At 39.0% G+C, this 20,022-nt stretch overlaps 1 protein-coding gene across 4 annotated transcripts in view; it reads right to left on the reverse strand.

The window, feature by feature from the left end:
• PCSK5 (proprotein convertase subtilisin/kexin type 5) overlaps positions 1-20,022 on the reverse strand; it is a 449,146-nt gene that overhangs the window by 129,915 nt on the left and 299,209 nt on the right. The window contains exon 21 of one of the 4 annotated variants that reach the window (XM_066367968.1): positions 16,624-17,351. The exons of 2 other annotated variants lie outside the window; for them this stretch is intronic. In XM_066367968.1, the coding sequence (XP_066224065.1) occupies positions 17,323-17,351 (29 nt within the window). In that variant the 3' untranslated portion in view covers positions 16,624-17,322. Of the gene's footprint in view, positions 1-16,623; positions 19,267-20,022 lie in introns of those variants that run through there. One more of the 4 variants, XM_066367967.1, reaches the window with a different exon arrangement.

Raw genomic sequence — 20,022 nt, forward strand, 5'->3', positions numbered from 1 at the left:
ACTGTTCCCACTGTTCCACTTAGTTGTTCCATTTATTTGTGTACTCATTGATTGATTCTCATACGTGCCCTGACCAGGGATCAAACCTATAACCTCGGTGCCCTGGGACAATGCTCTATCCAGTAAGCTGCCAAGCCAGGGCTGAGGAGATATAGTTAAATAACTATTACTAAGAGTGATATCAAAGAGTTTTTATTGCCTATGTTTTCTTCTAGGAGTTTTATGGTTTGAGGTCTTACATTAACTCTTTAATCCATTTTGAATATATATTTTGTATATGGTTTAAGAAAGTGATCCAGTGACCTTGAGATCAAACCAATGACCTTGGGCTTCAAGCCAGCAACCTTTGGGCTCAAGCCAGTGACCAAGGTGTCACGTCTATGATCCCACACTCAAGCCTGCAATCCCTTGCTCAAGCTTGTGAGCCAGCGCTCATGCCAGCAACATCAGGGTTTTAAACCTGGGTCCTCAGTGTCCCAGGTCATTGCTGTATCCACTGTGCCACCACCTGGTCAGGCTTTTTTCAATGTCTTCAGTTTTCCAAGTATAGGTGTTTTACCTGCTTGGTTAAATTTATTCTTAGCTATTTTATTCTGTTTGATGCAATTGTAAATGGGATTGTTTTCTCAACTTCTTTTTCTGATAGTTATCGGTATATAAAAGAAATCAACCAATATCTGAATATTCTGTATTTTGCTATTTTACTGAATTCATTTATTAATACTAGCAGTTTTTGGGTGAATTCTTTGCGATACTCTCTGGATTGTATGATGTCATCTGCAAATAATGAATTTTACTTTTTCCTTTCCAATTTGAGATGCCTTTTATTTCTTTTTCTTGTCTGTGATGGCTAGGACTACCAATACTGTATTGATTAAAGGCAGTGACAGTCGATATCCTTGTCTTCTTTTGATCTTAAAGAAAAAGCTTTCAGCTCTTCATCAAGTATGATATTATCTCTGGGTTTGACATATATGGTTTTTATTATGTTGAGGTATGTTCCCTCTATTTCCACTTTGCTGAGAGTTTTTATCATGATTGGATGCTGAATTTTTTCAAATGCTCTTGCTGTCTCTATTAATATGATTATATGATTTTTATCTTTCATTTTGTTTACGTGGTGTATAACATCAATTGATTTGTGGAAGTCTAACAAAACTTGCATCCCCAGTGTAAATTTCACATAATCATGCTATATGATCTTTTAAATATATTGTTGAAGTTAGTTTTCTAACATTTTGTTGAGGATTTTTATATTTATGTCCATCAAGGATATTGGCTTATAATATTCTTTTTTTTTTTTTTTTTAATGTCTTTGTCTGGTACTGATATCAGGGTAATGTTGGCCTCACAAAATGAGGTTGGGAGTCTTCCATCCTCTTTACTTTTTTGGAAGAGTTTGAGAAAGCTAGATATTAATTCTTTTTTGAATGTTGCTAAAATTTGTCTGTAAAGCCATCTAGTCCAGGACTTTTGTTTTTGATTATGATTTGATTTGTCAGATTTTCTGTTTATTTCTGATTCAGTCTTAGAAGATTGTAAGGTTCTAGGGAATTCATTTCCTTCAGGTTCTCCAATTTGTTGACATTGTTCGGTATTTGTATTTCCTGATAATCCTATATCTTTTTTGTGGTATTGGTTGCCACTTCTCTTTTATTTCTGATTTTACTTATTTAGGCCCTCTTCTTTTCTTGATGAATTCTGTTAAAGGTTTATCAGTTTTCATTCTTTTCAAAGAACCAGTTCTTAGTATCATTAATCTTTTCTAATGTTTTGTTTAGACTTTATTTCATTTATTTCTGCTCTTTTAATCTTTTCTTCCTTCTACTCACTTTCAGCTTTTTCCCCCTACTTCCTAGTGAAAGGGTAGATTTTTTATTTGAGATTTTTCTTGTTTCTTGAAGTAGGCCTATATTGATATAAATATACCTATAAGAACTGCTTTGACAGTGTCTCATAAATTTTGGGTCATTGTGTTTTCGTTTTCATTTGTGTCAAGGTATGCTTTGATTTCTTTCTTGATGTTGTCATTAACCTATTCATTCTTTAGTAACATATTATTTTCTTTCATGTGTGTGTTTTTCTATTTTCTTCTTGTAACTGATTTCTAGTTTATATCATTGTGTTTGAGGAAGATGCTAGACATTATTTGTCTTCTTAAATTTATTGAGACTTGTTTTGTGGCCTAGCATGTGGTCTAGCTGGAAAATGTTCCATATGTATTCAAAAATAATGTATATTCTGCTGCTTTTTGGTGAAATGTCCTAAATATATCAATGAAGTCCATCTGGTTTATTGTGTCATTTAAGGCCACCATTTCCTTGTTTTTGTATGGATAATCTATTCTTTGATGTTAATGGGGTGTTAAAAACCCCTACTATGACTATATTACCGTCAGTTTCTCCCTTTATGTCCATCAATATTTTCTTCAGATATTTAGGTGCCTCTGCATTGGGTGCATGATGTCTACAAGAGTTATATCTTATTGTTGGATTGATCTCTTTATTATGAAATGCCCTTCTTTGTCTCATTACAGCCAGTGTTTTAAAGTCTATTTTGTGTAATATAAGTATTGCTACCCCAGTTTTTTTTTTTCATTACCACTTGTATGAACTATCTTTTCTATCCCTCTATTTTGTGTGTGTCAGTCAATCTGAAGTGGGTGTTTTGTAGGCTGCTTATGTATTGGTATGCTTTATTAACTATTTAGTCATCCAGTGTCTTTTGATTGGAGCATTTAGTCCCTTCACCTTTAGAGTAATTACAGTAATTATGTACTTATTGCCATTTTATTATTGTTTTTCTAGTCTCTTCTCCTTTTTTTATTATCTTGCTAGCTTGTATGTTGATGATTTTCTATAGTGTTATTGGATACCTTTCTCTTTATTTTTTGTATATATCTTATAGGTTTTTGGTTTGTAGTTTCTATGTGCTTCATATATTCCAAGCTATGTTTATAGAAGTCTATTTTAAATTGATGATCACTTAAATTTGAACATATTCTAAAATCATGACCATTTTTACCCTCTTCATATTTATTTTTTGTCATTATATTTTACTTCTTTTGTGAGTGTTTGTGTGTAACTTTTTATTTATTGTAATTACACAGGATCTTCCTTATTGCCTTTTAACCTCTGTACTAGTTTTATAGTTGGTTGATCTACTGCTTTTACTAAAGTGTTCGCTTTTGTCAGTGAAAATTTTTTCTTTGTTAAATTTTCTTATTCACACTTTTTAGCTTTCTTTTTTTCTAAAAGAAGTTCCTTTAACATTTCTTGTAATACTGGTTTGATGGTAATGAGTTCCTTTAGCATTTTCTTGTCTGGGAAGCTCATTATTCTTTCTTCTTTTCTAAATGATAGCTTTACTGTGTTGAGTAATCTTGGTTGTAGGTTTTTGCCTTTCATCAGTTTGAATACTTTGTGCCATTCCCTTCTGGCCTTCAAACTTTTTGTTGAGAAATCAGCTAACAGCCTTATGTGAGCTTCATTGTACACTTTTTTTTTTGTTATTTTTAAGATTCTTTTCATTAAACTTTGGCATTTTAATTATGATGTGCCTTGTTGTGGGTCCCTGGGTTCACCTTGTTTGGGACTCTTTGCACTACCTGGACTTAAATGTCTATTTCCTTCACCAGGTTAGGGAAGTTTTCAGTCAGAATTTTTACAAATAGGCTTTAAGTCCCTTGCTCCCTTTTCTCTTTAGTATCTCATTATGATACATTTGATGCTACTCCAGAGGTCCCTTAAACTATTCATTTGTTGGATTTTTCTTTTTTGCTGTTTATTTGGGTGTTTTCTACTACATCGTTATCCAGCTCAGTGATTTATCTACTTCATCTCATATGCTGTTGTTTTCCTCTGTATGCTTTATTAAAATTATTAAAATGTTCATTTCTGACTGATTCTTTTTTTTGTATCTTCCTTTTTATTTTTTCTATCTCTTTACATTTTCACTGAGTTTATCTACTTCTGCCCTAAGTTCATTAAGCACCCTTACAACCACTGTTTTGAACTCTGTTTCGATAGATTGCTTGTCTACATTTCATTTAGTTATTTTTGTTTTATTTTTGTCCTATTCTTTCATTTTGGACATTTTTTATGTATGTCCTCATTTTGGCTGACTGCCTGTTTGTTTTTTGTAGATCTGCTGCATCTCCCTGTTTTGACAAAATGGCCTTTATGTAGAAGGTGCCCTACAGAACCCCATGATACAATTTTCCCTTGTCACCTGAGTTAATTGTTCCACAGGTGTCCCCTGTGTGGGCTGTGTGTTGTAGATGAACATCAGTTGTTGTTGGCATATCAGTGAGTGGGGTTGACTCTTAGGCTGACTGACTATGAGGGCTAGTCATGACTTTAGTGTATGTGCTGTTATGTAGCAGCTTTCTGCATGAAGTCTGGTCATTTTGGTGGGGCTATGGTGCCAGTTGAGTCTACCCTTTGAGTGTATCATTTATGGAACTGGCTGGGTGGTGTGTTGGTGTGGTCTTTAGCTCTCCATCAGGTGTGTTGTGTCTGTAGCCTCATTGGAGCAGCTATGGTGTAGGCCAGGGGTCCCCAAACTATGGCCTGTGGGCCGCATGTGGCCCCCTGAGGCCATTTATCCAGACCCTGCCACACTTCCGGAAGGGGCACCTCTTTCATTGGTGGTCAGTGAGAGGAGCACATTGACCATCTCATTAGCCAAAAGCAGGCCCATAGTTCCCATTGAAATACTGGTCAGTTTATTGATTTAAATTTACTTGTTCTTTATTTTAAATATTGTATTTGTTTCCATTTTGTTTTTTTTACTTTAAAATAAGATATGTGCAGTGTGCATAGGGATTTGTTCATAGTTTTTTTATAGTCCAGCCCTCCAATGGTCTGAGGGACAGTGAACTGGCCCCCTGTGTAAAAAGTTTGGGGACCCCTGGTGTAGGCCATGGTCAGCAACCACTTGTGCCAAGCTTAAAGCCACTTGGTAGGAGCTACAAAATAATCTATAGATGATTGCTGCCTGTTATGGGCTTGGAAGTACTAGGAAGAGTCTATTCTATGAACCAAGACAGCTGACCCCTTATGCCAGGCTTGGGACCCTTTGGTGAGCACCACAATGTGAGTTGAGGCTAGCTGCCACTTGTGCCAGGTATGATTGCTCAGTTGAATCTACATTCCAGGTCAAGACTGGAATGTTTGTGCCAGGCTTGAGGCTACCTGATGGGATTTACAATAAAATTGAGACTGGTTGCTGCTTGTGTTGGGTTTGGGGCCACTTAGCAAGAGCTACTTAGCATGCTATGTTGGCTGCTATTTGTTTGGGGTTTGTGGACCTTTGAAAGATTTAGGGAAAGGCTGCAGTGCAAGCCAAGACAGGTTGCTTATGTGGAGGAGCTGTTGGAAGAGGCTCCTGACAGGTGAATGAGTTGGGTATCTCATGGAATCACCAGGGCAGGGTGAATAGTGTAAGCCAGATTAATGGGGAGCACATGTTTGGTGCCTGCTTGTGTTGTACTGGATGAAAGGAGAGCTCACAAAAACAAAAACAAAAAAAACAATGGCACTTGCCTGTGCTTCTGTTCCTGGAGAGAGTTGCCTCAGCCCCTGCAGCCCTCATCATTAAGATAGTCAATACAGTTCTTCCCTATATGTCCTTGGTGTGTTCTGAGCTGCTCCCCCTTCTCTGGAGCTTAGAGTAAACGAGTTTTTAGTGAATGAGTATGTGTACAGGCCCTTTAAGAGAGGCATGTCTTCATCTTCAGCCCCTTGTCTTAGATGCAATTTCTACTGGTTCCCATAGCCGGATATTATAGGTACTCCTCTTCCTGGCACTGGTACCTTGGCTGGGGAGACCAGTATGGAACAGGGAATACTTGCTCCTCAGGGAGGAACTCCACAGCTGAGATATAAACTTCCAATTCTTAATCGCCACAACATGGGTGTGGTTGCTGACCATACATGTCTCTGCCCCTGCTATTAGTCTCATTGTGGCTTATTCCTTATATCCTTAGTCATAGGAATTCTGTTCAGTTTGTCTTCAGATGTTTAAGAATGATAGTTGTTTCATAATTTAGTTGAATTTTGGGGTGATTCTGAAAAGAGGTAAGCAAAAGAGTTTGCCTTCTCTGCCATCTTGACCAGAAGTAGGCAGTTCTGAGTCATCTTAATAGGAACTCTGTGGGCTTTCTGGATTTGGGTATCTGTTTCCTTCACAAGGTTAGGGAAGTTATTTCTTCAAATACATTTTCTTCCCCTTTCTGTCTCTCTTCTCTGGGACCCCTATTGTGAATGTTGTTCTGCTTAATGATGTCCCACAAGTCCCTTAAGCTATCTGTATTATTATTATTATTTGTACTTTTCTTTTTGTTGCTGTGATTGGATGAGTGCCATTGACCTGTAATTTAGTTCATTGATACTTTCTTCTGCTTCATCTAGTCTGATGTTGAATCCCTCTCTCATATCTTTCAGTGCAGTCATGGTACTTTTCACCTCTGACTTCTATTTTGTGCTCTTATATTTTATGTTTCTTTGTTAAAATTCTCATTGTGTTCCCCCAATCTTTTCCTGAATTCAGGGAGCATATTTATGACCATTATTTTGAACTCTTTATCAGATAAATCACTTCTCCCCATTTCATTAAGGACATTTTTTATGAGGTTTTATCCTGTTCTTCATTTGGAACATATTTCTTTGTTTTTTCATTTTCCTCATTTTTCTGTGTTGGTTTCTATGATAAAATAGCCACCTCTCCCAGTCTTGAAGAAGTGGGTTTGTGGAAGGGATGAACTTTGTTATTCAATCTTGCCCTAGCTTTTGGTCTTCTCTCAGTTTCTTGTGTTTATTCCAGCAGCCTATTCTATTTATACTGGATTTTAGTAGTACACAGTATGCCAAAAGAGGTTAGTGTCTCAGAAGGGAGGATTTCAGTCAGCACCTAGAGTCAGGCTGAATTAAAGCCATACTCAAAAGCCTGTCCTGAGCTTTAAAAGCTCAGGCATCCCTGGCTAGATAACTTAGTTGGTTAGAGCATTGTCCAGAAGCACAGAAGTTGCAGGTTCAATCCCTAGTCAGGGCACAGACAGGAGCAGATAGATAGATTTTCCTCTCTCTCTCTTTCCCTCTATCCCTTCCTCTCTCTCAAACCAATATATTAAACATTAAAAAAATAAAATAAAAGCTCAGGAAAGCTTTTAAAGTATGCAAAAACAGGGGTTCAGAAAAGGAGGTGTTCAGTTGTGAGCGTGCAAAACACAGCGTTTCTTCTTCTTCTTCTTCTTCTTCTTCTTCTTCTTCTTCTTCTTCTTCTTCTTCTTCTTCTTCTTCTTCTTCTTCTTCTTCTTCTTCTTCTTCTTCTTGTATTATATGTTTTTCCCTATGAACAACTGTAAACCTACTTTTGCTCACTCCTGTACACAGTCTTGTGGGGCTGCAAGCAGAAGTCCCATTGGATGCAAGTGCCAGGTGAGTTAGAGGTATCCCCTGGTGGTGCCACAAAAATCAGGGCTTCAACATGTGTACAAGTACTTTTCTCAGAGAGACCAGGCCCCTGGAGTGAGGCAGAGAGAGAGTACAAAATGGCATCCACCAGCCTCTGTCCATTTAGGCCACTTAGATGTGTGCCAGACCAGAAGCCTGCACCTCAGGCTGAGCTCCAAGCAAGCATATAGTCCTTTTTCACAGAAGGAATGGGGGTGCATTTTATTCTCCTCCCTGCAAACTGCCTCAGGGATGGTAGCCAACTAAAAACTGTCTCTGTTTGTTATAGCCCTGTGGGCCCAGGAATGTAAGCCCTGATGGCCAGCAGAGCTGCAAGATCAAGGGGTGTCCCCTGGGCCTCAGCCACTGGAAGAGGGGCTCCAGACATGTGTCAAAGCTTTCTTCTGGGAGCTAATGGCTCTCAGGAGTATGGCAGAGAGAGAGCACAAAGATGGTGCCCACCCTCTGAGGTCTCTGGGGAAGACCACAGCAACCCTTACCTGTGTAATTAGAAGCCTGCCCCTTAGGCAGGAGTTATGAAGACCAGCTAATATGTACTAGTTTTCTATGGCTGCTCTAACAAGTTACCACGAATTTCACGGCTTAACAAAGCACCCATCTGTTATCTCACAGTTCTGTTGGTCAGAAATCAGGGCCCAGCGTGGCTCAGCTGTTTCTCTTCTCTGGATTTTACATGGTTGGAATCAAGGTGTTGTGGGCTGCATTCTTTCAGGGGGCTCTGGTGGTAAATCTGCTCCAGGTTCATTCAGGTTGATAGCAGAATTCAGGACTAAGAACCCTGTTTCTTTGCTACCTGTTGGCTGGAAAATGTTCAGTGTCTAGAAGCTGCACACATTTTCTGGCTCATGGGCCCCTTCCTATACCTGCAAAGCCAGTAACTGTCGAATAAATCTTTCTTATCTCCTGAATCTAATGCCCTCATCTGCCTCCTGCCCTCTCTGCCTCATGTCATTGCATCCCTCTGACTGACTCTACCTTGGGCCCACATGGCTAGTTCAGGATAATCTCTTTAGATTAAAATCAGTTTGGTAATAACCTTTTAATTCCATCTGCAGAGCCCCTTCACACATGAATAACTTGGGGATGGGACTCAGGGGGTCACCTCAGAACTCCACCACCATTGTATCCAACTCCCAGCTTCTGTGGCCACTGCACACTTCCAGTGGCAATGCCTTGAAGCATTAGCTTTATAGAGTTTGTACTTGAGGTTTTTCTGTAGGCTTTGGGGCCAGTGATAGAATCTCCATGAAATCTCCTGGGATTTTCTTTATAATTTGAATAGAAGGGCTGGGAGAGTCACAGGGATCAAGCTGAAGATGGGCAAACTAAGGTGTAGTCACTGAGAGGGCTTCGCTGAAGTCACACAGACTTAAGATCAGAATTTAGTTGTCCCAGTGTCTGGGCCATGGTTATTTCCTCCCTGTTATTTCCTCAATTATTCATTCACTGACTTACTCATCTATTGATCAAAGAATTATCAAGTACCTACTCTATAAAAGACATTTGCTAGATTCATGAGATATAAGACATTTACAGACTTTGCTCCCATGAGCAAACTTTGTAGTGAGAATTATATACATCAAACAAACAAATATGCCTATAATTAACTAGATATTTATAACATAATTAATATGAAAGGAAAGTGGAGGCTTTCATGAGAGTTTTTAATGAGGAGATCTAACCTCATTTAGAAGGATCTGGAAATGAAAAACTAATATTCAAACTGAGGCCCAGATAATAAATAAATGTTAGCTAGGTGTAGACGATTAGGAATGGGCTAGCATTAAAGTAGAGCAAATGGCATACGGGAAAGTTCTAAGGCACAAAGCAAAATAGATAAATCAGGGAAAGTCAGTGTGGCTGGAAATACAAAGGAAAGGAGGGAGAGAATGGAATAAGATGGGTTTGAGAGATGGGATATGACAGAGTGACCATGGCCTTGATGGCCCTTGTAAGGAATTTCAATTGTATCCTAAGTGAAAGGGGAAGCCACAGGAGGGCTTTGCATTTTTAAAAAGAGAGCACTCTGGTTGTTGTATAGACTAGATTGGAGGAAGAAGGTGAGGACATGTGGAGTGTGGACACAAAGGAATATATATTTAATGAGGCTAATTAGGAAGTGTTGCAACAGCCCAGGTGAGAAGTAGCTTAACCCAGCATTTTGAGAACTAGGATAGAGGCAGTAAAGGTGAAGGACAAAATGGATCCAAGACATACTATTTTGGAGGTAGAATTGTCTTGACACTTGCTGATGGATCAGATGTGGGAGTGGGAAAGATGGTCAAGATGATTCCTGCTTTCTGTCATATTTGTGGCTCTCCGTATGACACAAGTCAATTAAAACTTATATCCTTATATATAACAGAAAGCCTTACATTATATTGATACTTTAGCTTATGTGATGTCTTCAGCATTGTAATGTTTCTCCATGTTCTCTGTATTTCCATCCTATTTCTTTCTCATTTCATCTGGGCTAGAGAATACAAATGGTGGTCCCAGACACAGAAAAATTAGCATGAAAGCACATCCTCTCTTCTCACTAGTCACTGCCTCATTTCTCCTAGGTCCATTTTGATATTCTTTGCCCACACAGACCATTGGTTGCTGCTAATTCTCATGATAATATTAATCTCCACACCTGCCTTGGTCACAAAAAGCAGTATGTGGCCACGGTGTGTAACCCTTGGTGGATGTTGCTCTATTCCCAAGTGACAACATGTACCCTAGAGCGAACTTCTTCAGCTAAAATATGTACAGTCGTCCCTGGATATCTGAGGATTGGTTCTAGGATTCCAGGACCTTTCTGCAGACACCAAAACTGGTGGATGCTCAAGTTCATTCTATAGAACAGCATAGTATTTGCATGTAACCTATGCATATTCTCCCATATACTTTAATAAATCACCGCTGGGTTACTTATATTACCTAATGCATTATAAATGCTATGTAAATAATTGTTATACTTTATTGTTTAGGGAATAATGACAAGAAAAAAATGTCTGTGCATGTCCAATATACGTACATGCAACTATTCTAGGCCTAACTACATAATACATGTCAGCGACAACATAACTTTTTCTTTGTAAAAGTATTTTCAATCTCTGGCTGGTCAAATGTGCAGATGCAGACTCTGTAGATGTGGAGGGCTAACTAGAATCCCAATGCAAGCTCCGTGGTCATGGCCTGAAGGTTGTTTTAACAGACGTCTTTCTGGCTCTTCTTTTTCTTCTTCTGGAGACTCTAATATCAGATTGTTTGGGTTTAAATTAATCCCAGATCTTCCAGTTACAACTGGGGTGCCGTAGGCATTTACCTCATCTGCTTTCTCATTTGTAGGAAGAGGATAAAATTAGGCTATTGGGAGTTTTGAATGAAAGAACCCTTATAAAACATTTAGCACACTGCTCAGCCCATAGGAAGTACTCCACAATGGGAGTTATTATTATTGTTGTTTTCATTGTCAGGGAGAGAGGTGCTAGCACATCACTTTCTTTTTTTTTTCTTTTAAAATTTTTTTTCCATTGATTTGAGAGAGAGAAAGAGAAAGATTGAGAGAGAAGCATGAACTCGTTTCACTTATTAGTTTCTTTTAGTTGTGTAGTCACTGATTGCTTCTTGCCATGTGCCCTGACCGGGGACCAAACCCATGATCTCAATGCGGGATGATGCTTTACCTACCAAGCAACCTGGCCAGGACCACTAGCACATCACTTTCTTTCCTTTTGCTCTTCTCTGATAATGACAGTTTAGAGGGTTTTCTCTTAGAAGGAAAAGATTCTGAACAGGCCCTTGTTCCTGTCTAGGCTTTGCCAAGTTTGTTGCTCTGGACACAAACATTACTGTGAAGAGAAGCTATGGGTACCTTCCCTTATGTGAGCTCATCTGACAGCTGAGCTTTGCTCAGCACCCTGTGTTTTCATTTTGCTGGCTTAGTGTGGCCATCACTCCCCTGGGGACCGAAGCAAATACACCCCTTCAACATTCTGTCCAAGAGAATGCTGCTTGACTATGTCGGCAGGAGACCGTGAGTTGATTTGACAGGTCTCTGGGTAAGTCAGTTAGCTCTTTGAAAAGAGGGTTGATGATGCTGATAAAAGGGAGGTAGAGGGAAGGCAACAGCCCATCCAAGGCCCTTTATAAGTTGATCTCAGTGGTCTTTCCATCTCTTCCTCCAGCTGCCCACCCTGCCCACTCCCTGTCATCTCAGTTTGTAAGCCCTTTGACAGTATTGTGACTTTGTATGGGGTTTTATCGTTTGAGATTCCTTCTTCAACATCTTTGCCTTCTTTAACTTACAAATTCTTGCTTATCTTTCAAGACTCAGGTGAACTGTCATTTCTGTCTTGCCTTTTTTTTTTATTCATTCATTCATTCCGCAAGTATTTATTAAGCAAGGCACTATGCTAGATATATAAGATAAGCTGTGAACAAGATAAAGTCCCAGTTCTCACGGTGCTGATGTTGTAATGGAAGAGACCGACAATAAACAAATAAATGAACTGTAGACTGTCATGTTGTGATAAAGTCTGTGAAAAGACCAAAAAAAGGTGAGCAGGTGTGGAAGGAGCTGCTTTGCAAGGAAGTGGTTTTGGAATTAAAACATGAAAGGAAATCAGCTATGTGAAGAGCAGGGGTCTTGATGCACAAACAAGTTATTTGTTTGAAGAAAAATTGGTAGGGCCCTGGCCGGTTTGCTCAGTGGATGAAGCATTGGCCTGGTGTGTGGACATCCCAGGTTTGATTCCTGGTCAGGGCACACAGGAGAAGTGATCATTTGCTTCTCTTCCTCCCCCCTTCCCCTTCTCTCCCCCTTCCCCTTCTCCCCCTCTTCCCCTCTTGCAGTCAGTGGCTTGATTGGGTTAAGCATTGCCCCACATACTGAGGATAGCTTGGCTGGTGTGAGCATTAGCCTTAGGCACTGAGGATATCTGGTATGAGCTTTGGCCCCAGACTGGGTTTGCCAGGTGGATCCTATTCGGGGTGCAAGCAGGAATCTGTCTCATCTCCCCTCATTTCACTTAAAAAAATAGTTGGCAGGACTGAAACAAGACAATCAAGGGGAAGAGGGGATGAGAAGAGATCAGAGATCTCAGTTAAGGAGTCCAGAGTTTATTCTGAGCGAATAAGCAGAGGTAAAATCTGATTTTGTATTTGCAATAGCACTCTGCTATGCTTGTGGAGAATGGATGAGGGAGGAGAAAAAATAAGACAAGAGAAAGAAAGGCAGAAAGAAAAACAGGAAGCCTAGTTGGGAGGCTTCTGTAGCAGTCCAGGATGGAGACAATGGTGGTTTGACCCAGAATTACAACTGTGAATTGGGGGTAGACCATTTAGAGATATATGGTAGAAGTGTGGTTAATGGGACCTTGCTAATGGATTAGATTTGGGGGCAAAAAAAAATTAATCTTAGGTTTTGGGTTTGAGCAACTGGATGAATGAATTGTTACTCCATTTACTGTGATAGCAGACATTTAGTGATAACAATGTTTAAGGGATTGGGGTGTCTGAAGTCTAATTTTGACATATTAATTTCAAAATGTTTATTAAACATCTGAAGGGAAATGTCAGGTAGCTATTGAATCTATAGGTGGGACTCTTGAGGATAGATAATAGCATATATATATATATAATCCCCCAGATCCCAGAATGATTAGTGAAATTCTCCCTTGCTGGAATTATTATAATTCCAACAGAACCTAGATTCTTCTACTTCTGTATGTCCTACATCATATCAAACATTAAAATTTACCTTTATCCTACCTTAAATTTAATTATTTGATTCCTTAAGACTTGAGTTGCGGTCGACTAGTTTGACATGTTGCATTTTGTAGATACTTAAAATACAATTTAACTTCTGTTCATTTTAGAGGCAACTCTATTTTTGTTCCAGGGTATTTTTGGATGCCCTTGGAAAGCTAGCAGTGACAGCATAAGACCTTAAGCACTTAATGGGTAAAGTGAGCTTCCTGCTCTCACAACAATATTTATGTCCCTTTTAAGGCACTTAAATACCTTCATATTATAGGCCTGTGTTTTTGTATCTGTGCCCCTCATTAGACTGTCAGCTTGAAGAGGGCAAGAATAACCTCAGAGCTTGGTGTATGACAGGGACCCAATGTCTATTTATGGAAGCATTAATTGGAGCTCATAAGGAGAAAAAGGCAAGTCTAGGGATACAGTGTGCTTTCTCTCTGAACTTGGGAAACCTCCTCCCCCTTGCCTTGCAACATCTGTAACATAGGCTTGATTTTCTTCTCTGGCACTTTTAAAAAGGGAGGCAGTATTGTGTAGAAGGTTGACGGTATGGGCTCAAATCTCAGGAACCTCCCTTACTAGCTATGAATCTTGCATCAGAAAGTTAATCTCTTATAGACCTCTGATTTTTGTTTGGGCCAAATGAAATAAAAGCATTTTTAGTAAAACTCTGTCAACCTTAAAACACTATAGTCTTAAAATAATGTCTTATTTTCTAAAATGCAAAAAGGTCGTAGAATTCAGGGCTCAGGGAATGTTTCTGGAAATTTCTAGGAAGTGAGGATACAAAATATCTTTTGTTGCCTGACACGTGGCCCTATATAAAGGAACAACGGCCTTTTAGAGAGAACCTTGTAAGAAAATGATTCAGTAACAAAATAGTCACGCCCTTCCAGGTCCCTTGCAGGTAGAGAGTAGGAAGTTCCTGCTGGCGTTCCTAGGTCCCACACTGGCCCTCTGACACATAGTCATGCTGCTCCAATGCATCCTTCTTGCCCAAGAATTGACTTGGGGCTGGATTTTCAACTCTCGTGAAGAAGAGACATAGTGTATGGATCACAGCCCCATTTCTAGGTGCCAAGTAGTTCTACTGAGCCACAGTGAAATTAAGTCCATCTTGACTATGCTCTGCTAAATTTGTCAATAGCTCCAATGTATTCTGCTGCGAACTTCAGATTTTATGGGTTTGCAACAAAAATAATAATTGGAAGTTCAATAGATATCAAGCAGGGAAGAGAAGCAGTTTTATGCTTTCTGTCACTGACTCATATTGAGCTTGAGGCGGGGGCCAAGCTGGGGCCAGGTGAGGTCAGGCTGCAGTTGGCCTTTGTGCACCCACTAGTTTGTATTCAAGGATGAGAGGACAGAGTGTTGGACTGGCCAGGCCACAGCTTAAAACTGCCTTCCGTTTTCTTTCTATTCGTTGAGCTGCTGTCATGCCCTTTGTGTGAGGCTGACCCATAACACACAAGTAGGTAAGAAACCACTCCTAACTCTGTCTTAGTTGCATGATACTCTTTTTACATGCGGGGGATAAGGTGTTAAATATTTGTGTTCACATGTGCCTAAAGTGTTGATCACTTGACTGAGAAACTTTAATTTGGTAGTCATAACAACAGTCACTTTCTCTGCTCCACTAAGTACTCAGGTTTTGAGTTCCCCCAAAAGAAGGGCAGCCTATTGAGTGGAAAACAATGTGTGGGGTGAGAAGGAAATTCCCATCAATCCAGATGAGAGTGACAGTCAGCAGGGTCTCCATGGGTGTGGGAGTTGAGGAGGTTGGGCACCCTGTTTGTCCTCTGCAAAGTGTGAAAACATAGATTCTTTTTGACTAACCCATCAAATTTTGCAGCCATGGGCTAATTAGATTAAAACCATTAAAACAATTCACTTGCTTCCCTGAACATCTCTTATGCAGCAAGTTTGCTGGTGACGCTCTTCCTGCACTTCTCCCGTCTGCCTACTTAAGCCTTAGCCAGCCTCGAAGACCTAATTCCAGCTCCATCTGCTCCAGAAAACTCTCCCCAACCAGACAGTTCAAAGGAATTTCTGCCTCTCTGAACTAGGTAACTTTGTCTTCCATTCATTTGAGGTTTAGAATTCACTACTTACGGTTAATCATCTGTTAAATTTTATTTTTATTATTTTGAGTCTGGCTATGTAACCTTAACTTATTTCAAGTCCATATGACTCAGCTTCCTTATTTATAAACAGAATACTACATGTACCTCTGCTCTAGAGCTTTAGTGAGACTTAAGAGAGGATATATTTACATCAGTACGTATATACTCTATATTCCCATATTGTGCAGCACACAGAGTAAATCGTCGATGAGATTAGTTTCTCTTCATCCCCATAGTTGGACATCACAACAGCAGAGGCTTGCTCTTACACCTTGTTGTAGCTTCAGCTCTTTAAACCTAATTGGAACTCAATTTGTTTATTGCTTTTGCTGATCTCATTTCTTTTCCCAGAAGACAGAGCATTGAATCTTTAAGGCTAAGACCGCAACTCAAGCAGAGTTCAGTAAAATCTATATTCCTTTGTTGTTTCTTCTTTTCTCTTTCTTTCTTTGCCCCTAACTATTCAGTCCTACCTTGTGGCATGTACTGGAGATTCACTTAGACCAAGGCATCATTCAGGCATCCTGGAATATAGCTCCTGTCAGTTTTATATACGATATTATTAACCCTTTGAGTAGTGAGTTTTTTCATGCTTGCTGAGATTTTTTTTTTTCAAAAAATGAAATTAGTTCCAGTTCCAGTTTTATTAACTTAAAATCATGTTTGTTTGATAACCAATTTATGGAAATAAGAACACACATCTGCCTTTTTTTAATGCTGCCTTACACATTTTTAAAATAAAAATTTTTGTTATCTGGATGGTCAGGAGGCACAAGGACGTACATGAATGCTTGTACTACTCAAAGGGTTAAATTGTACAAGGCTATCTTTTAACAGCTTTCACATTCACCACCAACTCGTGCCCGGCCCCTTGGCGCCCAGCCCCACGGCCCCCAGCCCTCTCTCCGTCACTGTGAGTGTGCAGTAGTCCACACCCTAGGACATGAAGGGCGGGCCCTGATGGCCCCTACGTGGAGATGGAATCTGCACAATCCAATGGAAACTGCCCTAAGCTTTTATAGAGTTCTTTCTACAAATGAAATTTGACATACATTTATGACCGGACCTAAACTGTTCCTTTCTTATATTGCTGTTACTCTATCCCTCCTTTTCAAATCCCACTTCTACTCACCCTTTCTTTCTAATTTTAGATACTTCATTGCCCCCCTTTCTTCCCTTTCCTCCACATTCAGCTTCTATGTGGAAACAGAGAAGTCTCTCATTACCTCACCCTTTCAGAGATGTTTACACATGGGTATGGACAGATCAAATAAACAGGAACTTAGGTTAATTTAATAGAAAAAATAAAATATGGAATAACATTGATTTTGGCCAGTTATCAATTACAACCATTCTACTATATTTTACAAAAAAACAACTGAACATTTTACACATGTACAGTATTTTTCAGTAAAAGTGAATTTGGATTTAACAATGGATCACTAATCGAAAGTAAAAAGACAAAAGAGAACAGAAGATAGGGCTTTTGTCTCTAGAAGGTTAGAGCATTTGTTACGTCTCCAAACTTTGTACTATCCATTACATATATCTCATTATGAATATATATATATTTATACATAATATATAACATTAACTTAAACTTTGAAAGCATTATGTTCTAGTTAATAATATTCTGTAGATAAATGAGGCAGTAACACACTAGTAGTTAAACCGGTATTTCCACAATGTGCGCCTACACGGTCAGTGGGAAATAGAACATACTTTGGTGGACCCCAATGAATCTGGCTGTCATATTTAAGGTTATTTGTCTAAGAACACAGACATTAGTTTTATCTTTCCTATCATAGTAACTTTTGTGCCTCAAATATTATTGGATGGTTTAGTTAAATGGATTCCTTTGCAGGCAAATCTGGTTTCCCCATCTGCTTGACCTTGCTTAGGTTATGCTTACATTTGTCCATTTAAAGACTGTGCCTTTAAATGTAAGAGTCTAGATGCTGGACCCAGGATTAACTTGCTTTCTTCAGGTCAGAGGGGCCTGCAACGTTATGAAGAGGAAGACTGCTCAGCAAATCAGTTGATTCCCTAGTTACTTATGAATCATTACATGACTCGGTATTACTACAATGCTAATGAAGAGGGTCAATAGATTCTTGACTTGTTGTTTACCTTGGCTTGGATGTTAACTTTGATGTCTAGGAATGAATATTTTCAAGGTAGTCTTTTTACTAACTTGTTTCTTAGATGGAGACCTTAGCATCCACATGCCAGCTCCTTCCTAGGATAATCTATGTTGATATCATTCCTCTTCCCATCTGTGAGGCCAGTGACATCTTGGAAGCAAAAATAAAGTCTGTAAGATGGCTGGTCATTCCCAAAGCAAATGAGGTCACCAATGGAGCTTTGACATGAAAAATGAGGAACCCTGCTATCAGTCTATCTTCTCCTACACAGAGAAACTCAGAAGTAGTATAAAGATCTATCAGGCTTTCTCATTTCTGACCACTGATCCAAAAACAGTTTTGCATAATTCAGTCTGCTAGATTCCAGGATGTTTAGGGAGTCATAGAAAACCAGTGAAGATGTTTCCAAGAAAACAGATGATCTCAATGACATTTAGTATACAGGGGTATCATAGCACAGTTACAGAGGGACAGAGGAGTGGGAAAATAACAGAACCAGGAGGGTACAATCATGCCGCCCATATTCAACTTCCAGTTTTATTTTCTGAAAATGAGAAGGTGAAAAAACGTCTAATAAGCACCATTAAAAGACATTGCCCGGCCAACTTGGGCACGAGCTTAAATATTATTTAAATCAATTCCATTTCTTAAAAAAACACAGGACCTTTTAGAAACTTTTGACTGCAGGAAGAAATTTCCTGAATCACATCCAAAATGCTTTTCACCACAACAAATGGAATTTCTGATGGCCTTTAAAAAAATGCTATGGGGATAATGGCTAGATAGCACCAAGAGATTGTGCAGGGTCTACAAAGTGAACACTCTAGATTTGGGGGACCTGGATCAGTCTCAGCTCTTTTGTGTGACTTTGCATTCTGTCCATCACCAATTTGATTATGCGGACCAATCCCACTTGACCAGCTGTGTGTAAAAGAACCCCGTCTACAATGGAAAAGCCAGTAGCAGCAAGTCTATCTGATGAAACCAGTGGAGCAGACTTATCAAGTGAGTATAATGCCAAAACCACATAACGCATCAAGTAAATTACGTGTGGAAGGGATCATTGTTCAACTGTGAAAAACTAAAACAAACGACACTGAAAACACAACTCTGCGGGATGTTCTTAATGCCCTTAGGTCCAATTTCCTGCCATTTCCCCCAGTGATGGACTCAAATGACTAATGTGAGAGCTTTTTGTTTCATTTTGATCTATGTCTACTCTTCTGACTTTTTGAAAGGTATTTTTAGGCATTTCAAAGGGGAAACAAGCAAGTAAAAGCAAAAGGAAAAAAAAAAAAGGACCTTCAAAACCAGGGCAGGAAATCAAATCATTACTTCAATGTCAAATTTTGGCATCAAATACTTTGGTCATACAATAGTGTCTCTGTGGTTCTGGCTGTTTAGCACTAAACACCCAGTTATAAAAGGTAGGCTTGTTGTAGGTTTATTTTTTTTTTCCATTTAAGTTCTGACAAAACAGTTCACCATCTCCCTGCACAGATTTGAGAGAGAGAGAGAGAAAAAAAAGAGAGCAAGAAAGAGAGAGGTGGCTTGCTTTTTTTTTTTTTTTTTTTTTTGCTTTTTTTTTTCCTTTTTAATAATAATATGGAGTAATCTATAAGTCTACAGGAACAAAGGAATCTAGGATGGAAGCTCAGCCTTGGAATGTACATGTTTTGCAGCAAAGTTGTTGAAGAACCTTCCGTTGGCACAGATTGTTCTTTTTCACTAGCATACAGAAGCCTCCTTCCGCCCAGGACTCTTCCGTTGCTTTTCCAGGAAGCCAACAAGAGAGAGGGAGAGTTGAGGACGAGAGCAGCATGATGTACACACACGGAAGAAGGTTTTGATTGACCAGAGAGGCAGATTGGGGGATTGGAAGAGATCATTCAGGAGCAGTCAACAAGGAGGAAATTTGGTCCACCCAAAGTGATTTCAGTCAACAGCATTGTTTTTCAAGGAGAGGTATTGCAGTCCAATGGTAAATGTGATTGGTATCCATTTGTAAAAGGGGAAAAAAAAAGATTAGAAAAAGAATAAATTAGAAATCAATAATATAAGCAAGGAATTTTTATTTTTAGAATTACCTAGAACAGAGAGTAATAGTCATTTACACTATATTTCAGTGACTCTAAGACACTGGGTTTAAGATGCACCACTATTTTAAAGTACTATCAAGACAAAAATGCTTCTTACTAAATGGTGACCAATATTCACTTACCAATTTTATGCTTATTGAAAGTATTTGTTAAATTTATATAACATGTTGTTTTATTTCTGTGAAGTAACTCTTCCTTTGAATACTGAACAACTGTTTAATTTTTTGAAGCAATTTTGAACTGTAATGAAATCCAACATAAGTAGTAATCATGTTCCTCACTTGAGTAGACATCTCTGTGACTATATTCACAGTCAATGACAACTATATCACATCAACCTGCTGGGTCAAAAGCAGTCGTAAGTTGCCATGAATTATGAGATGCATCTGATTTCAGAGATGATAGAATGTAAAAGAGGTATGTCTTA

Source organism: Saccopteryx leptura, chromosome 2, assembly GCF_036850995.1.
Source record: "Saccopteryx leptura isolate mSacLep1 chromosome 2, mSacLep1_pri_phased_curated, whole genome shotgun sequence".
Taxonomy (NCBI): Eukaryota; Metazoa; Chordata; class Mammalia; order Chiroptera; family Emballonuridae; genus Saccopteryx; species Saccopteryx leptura.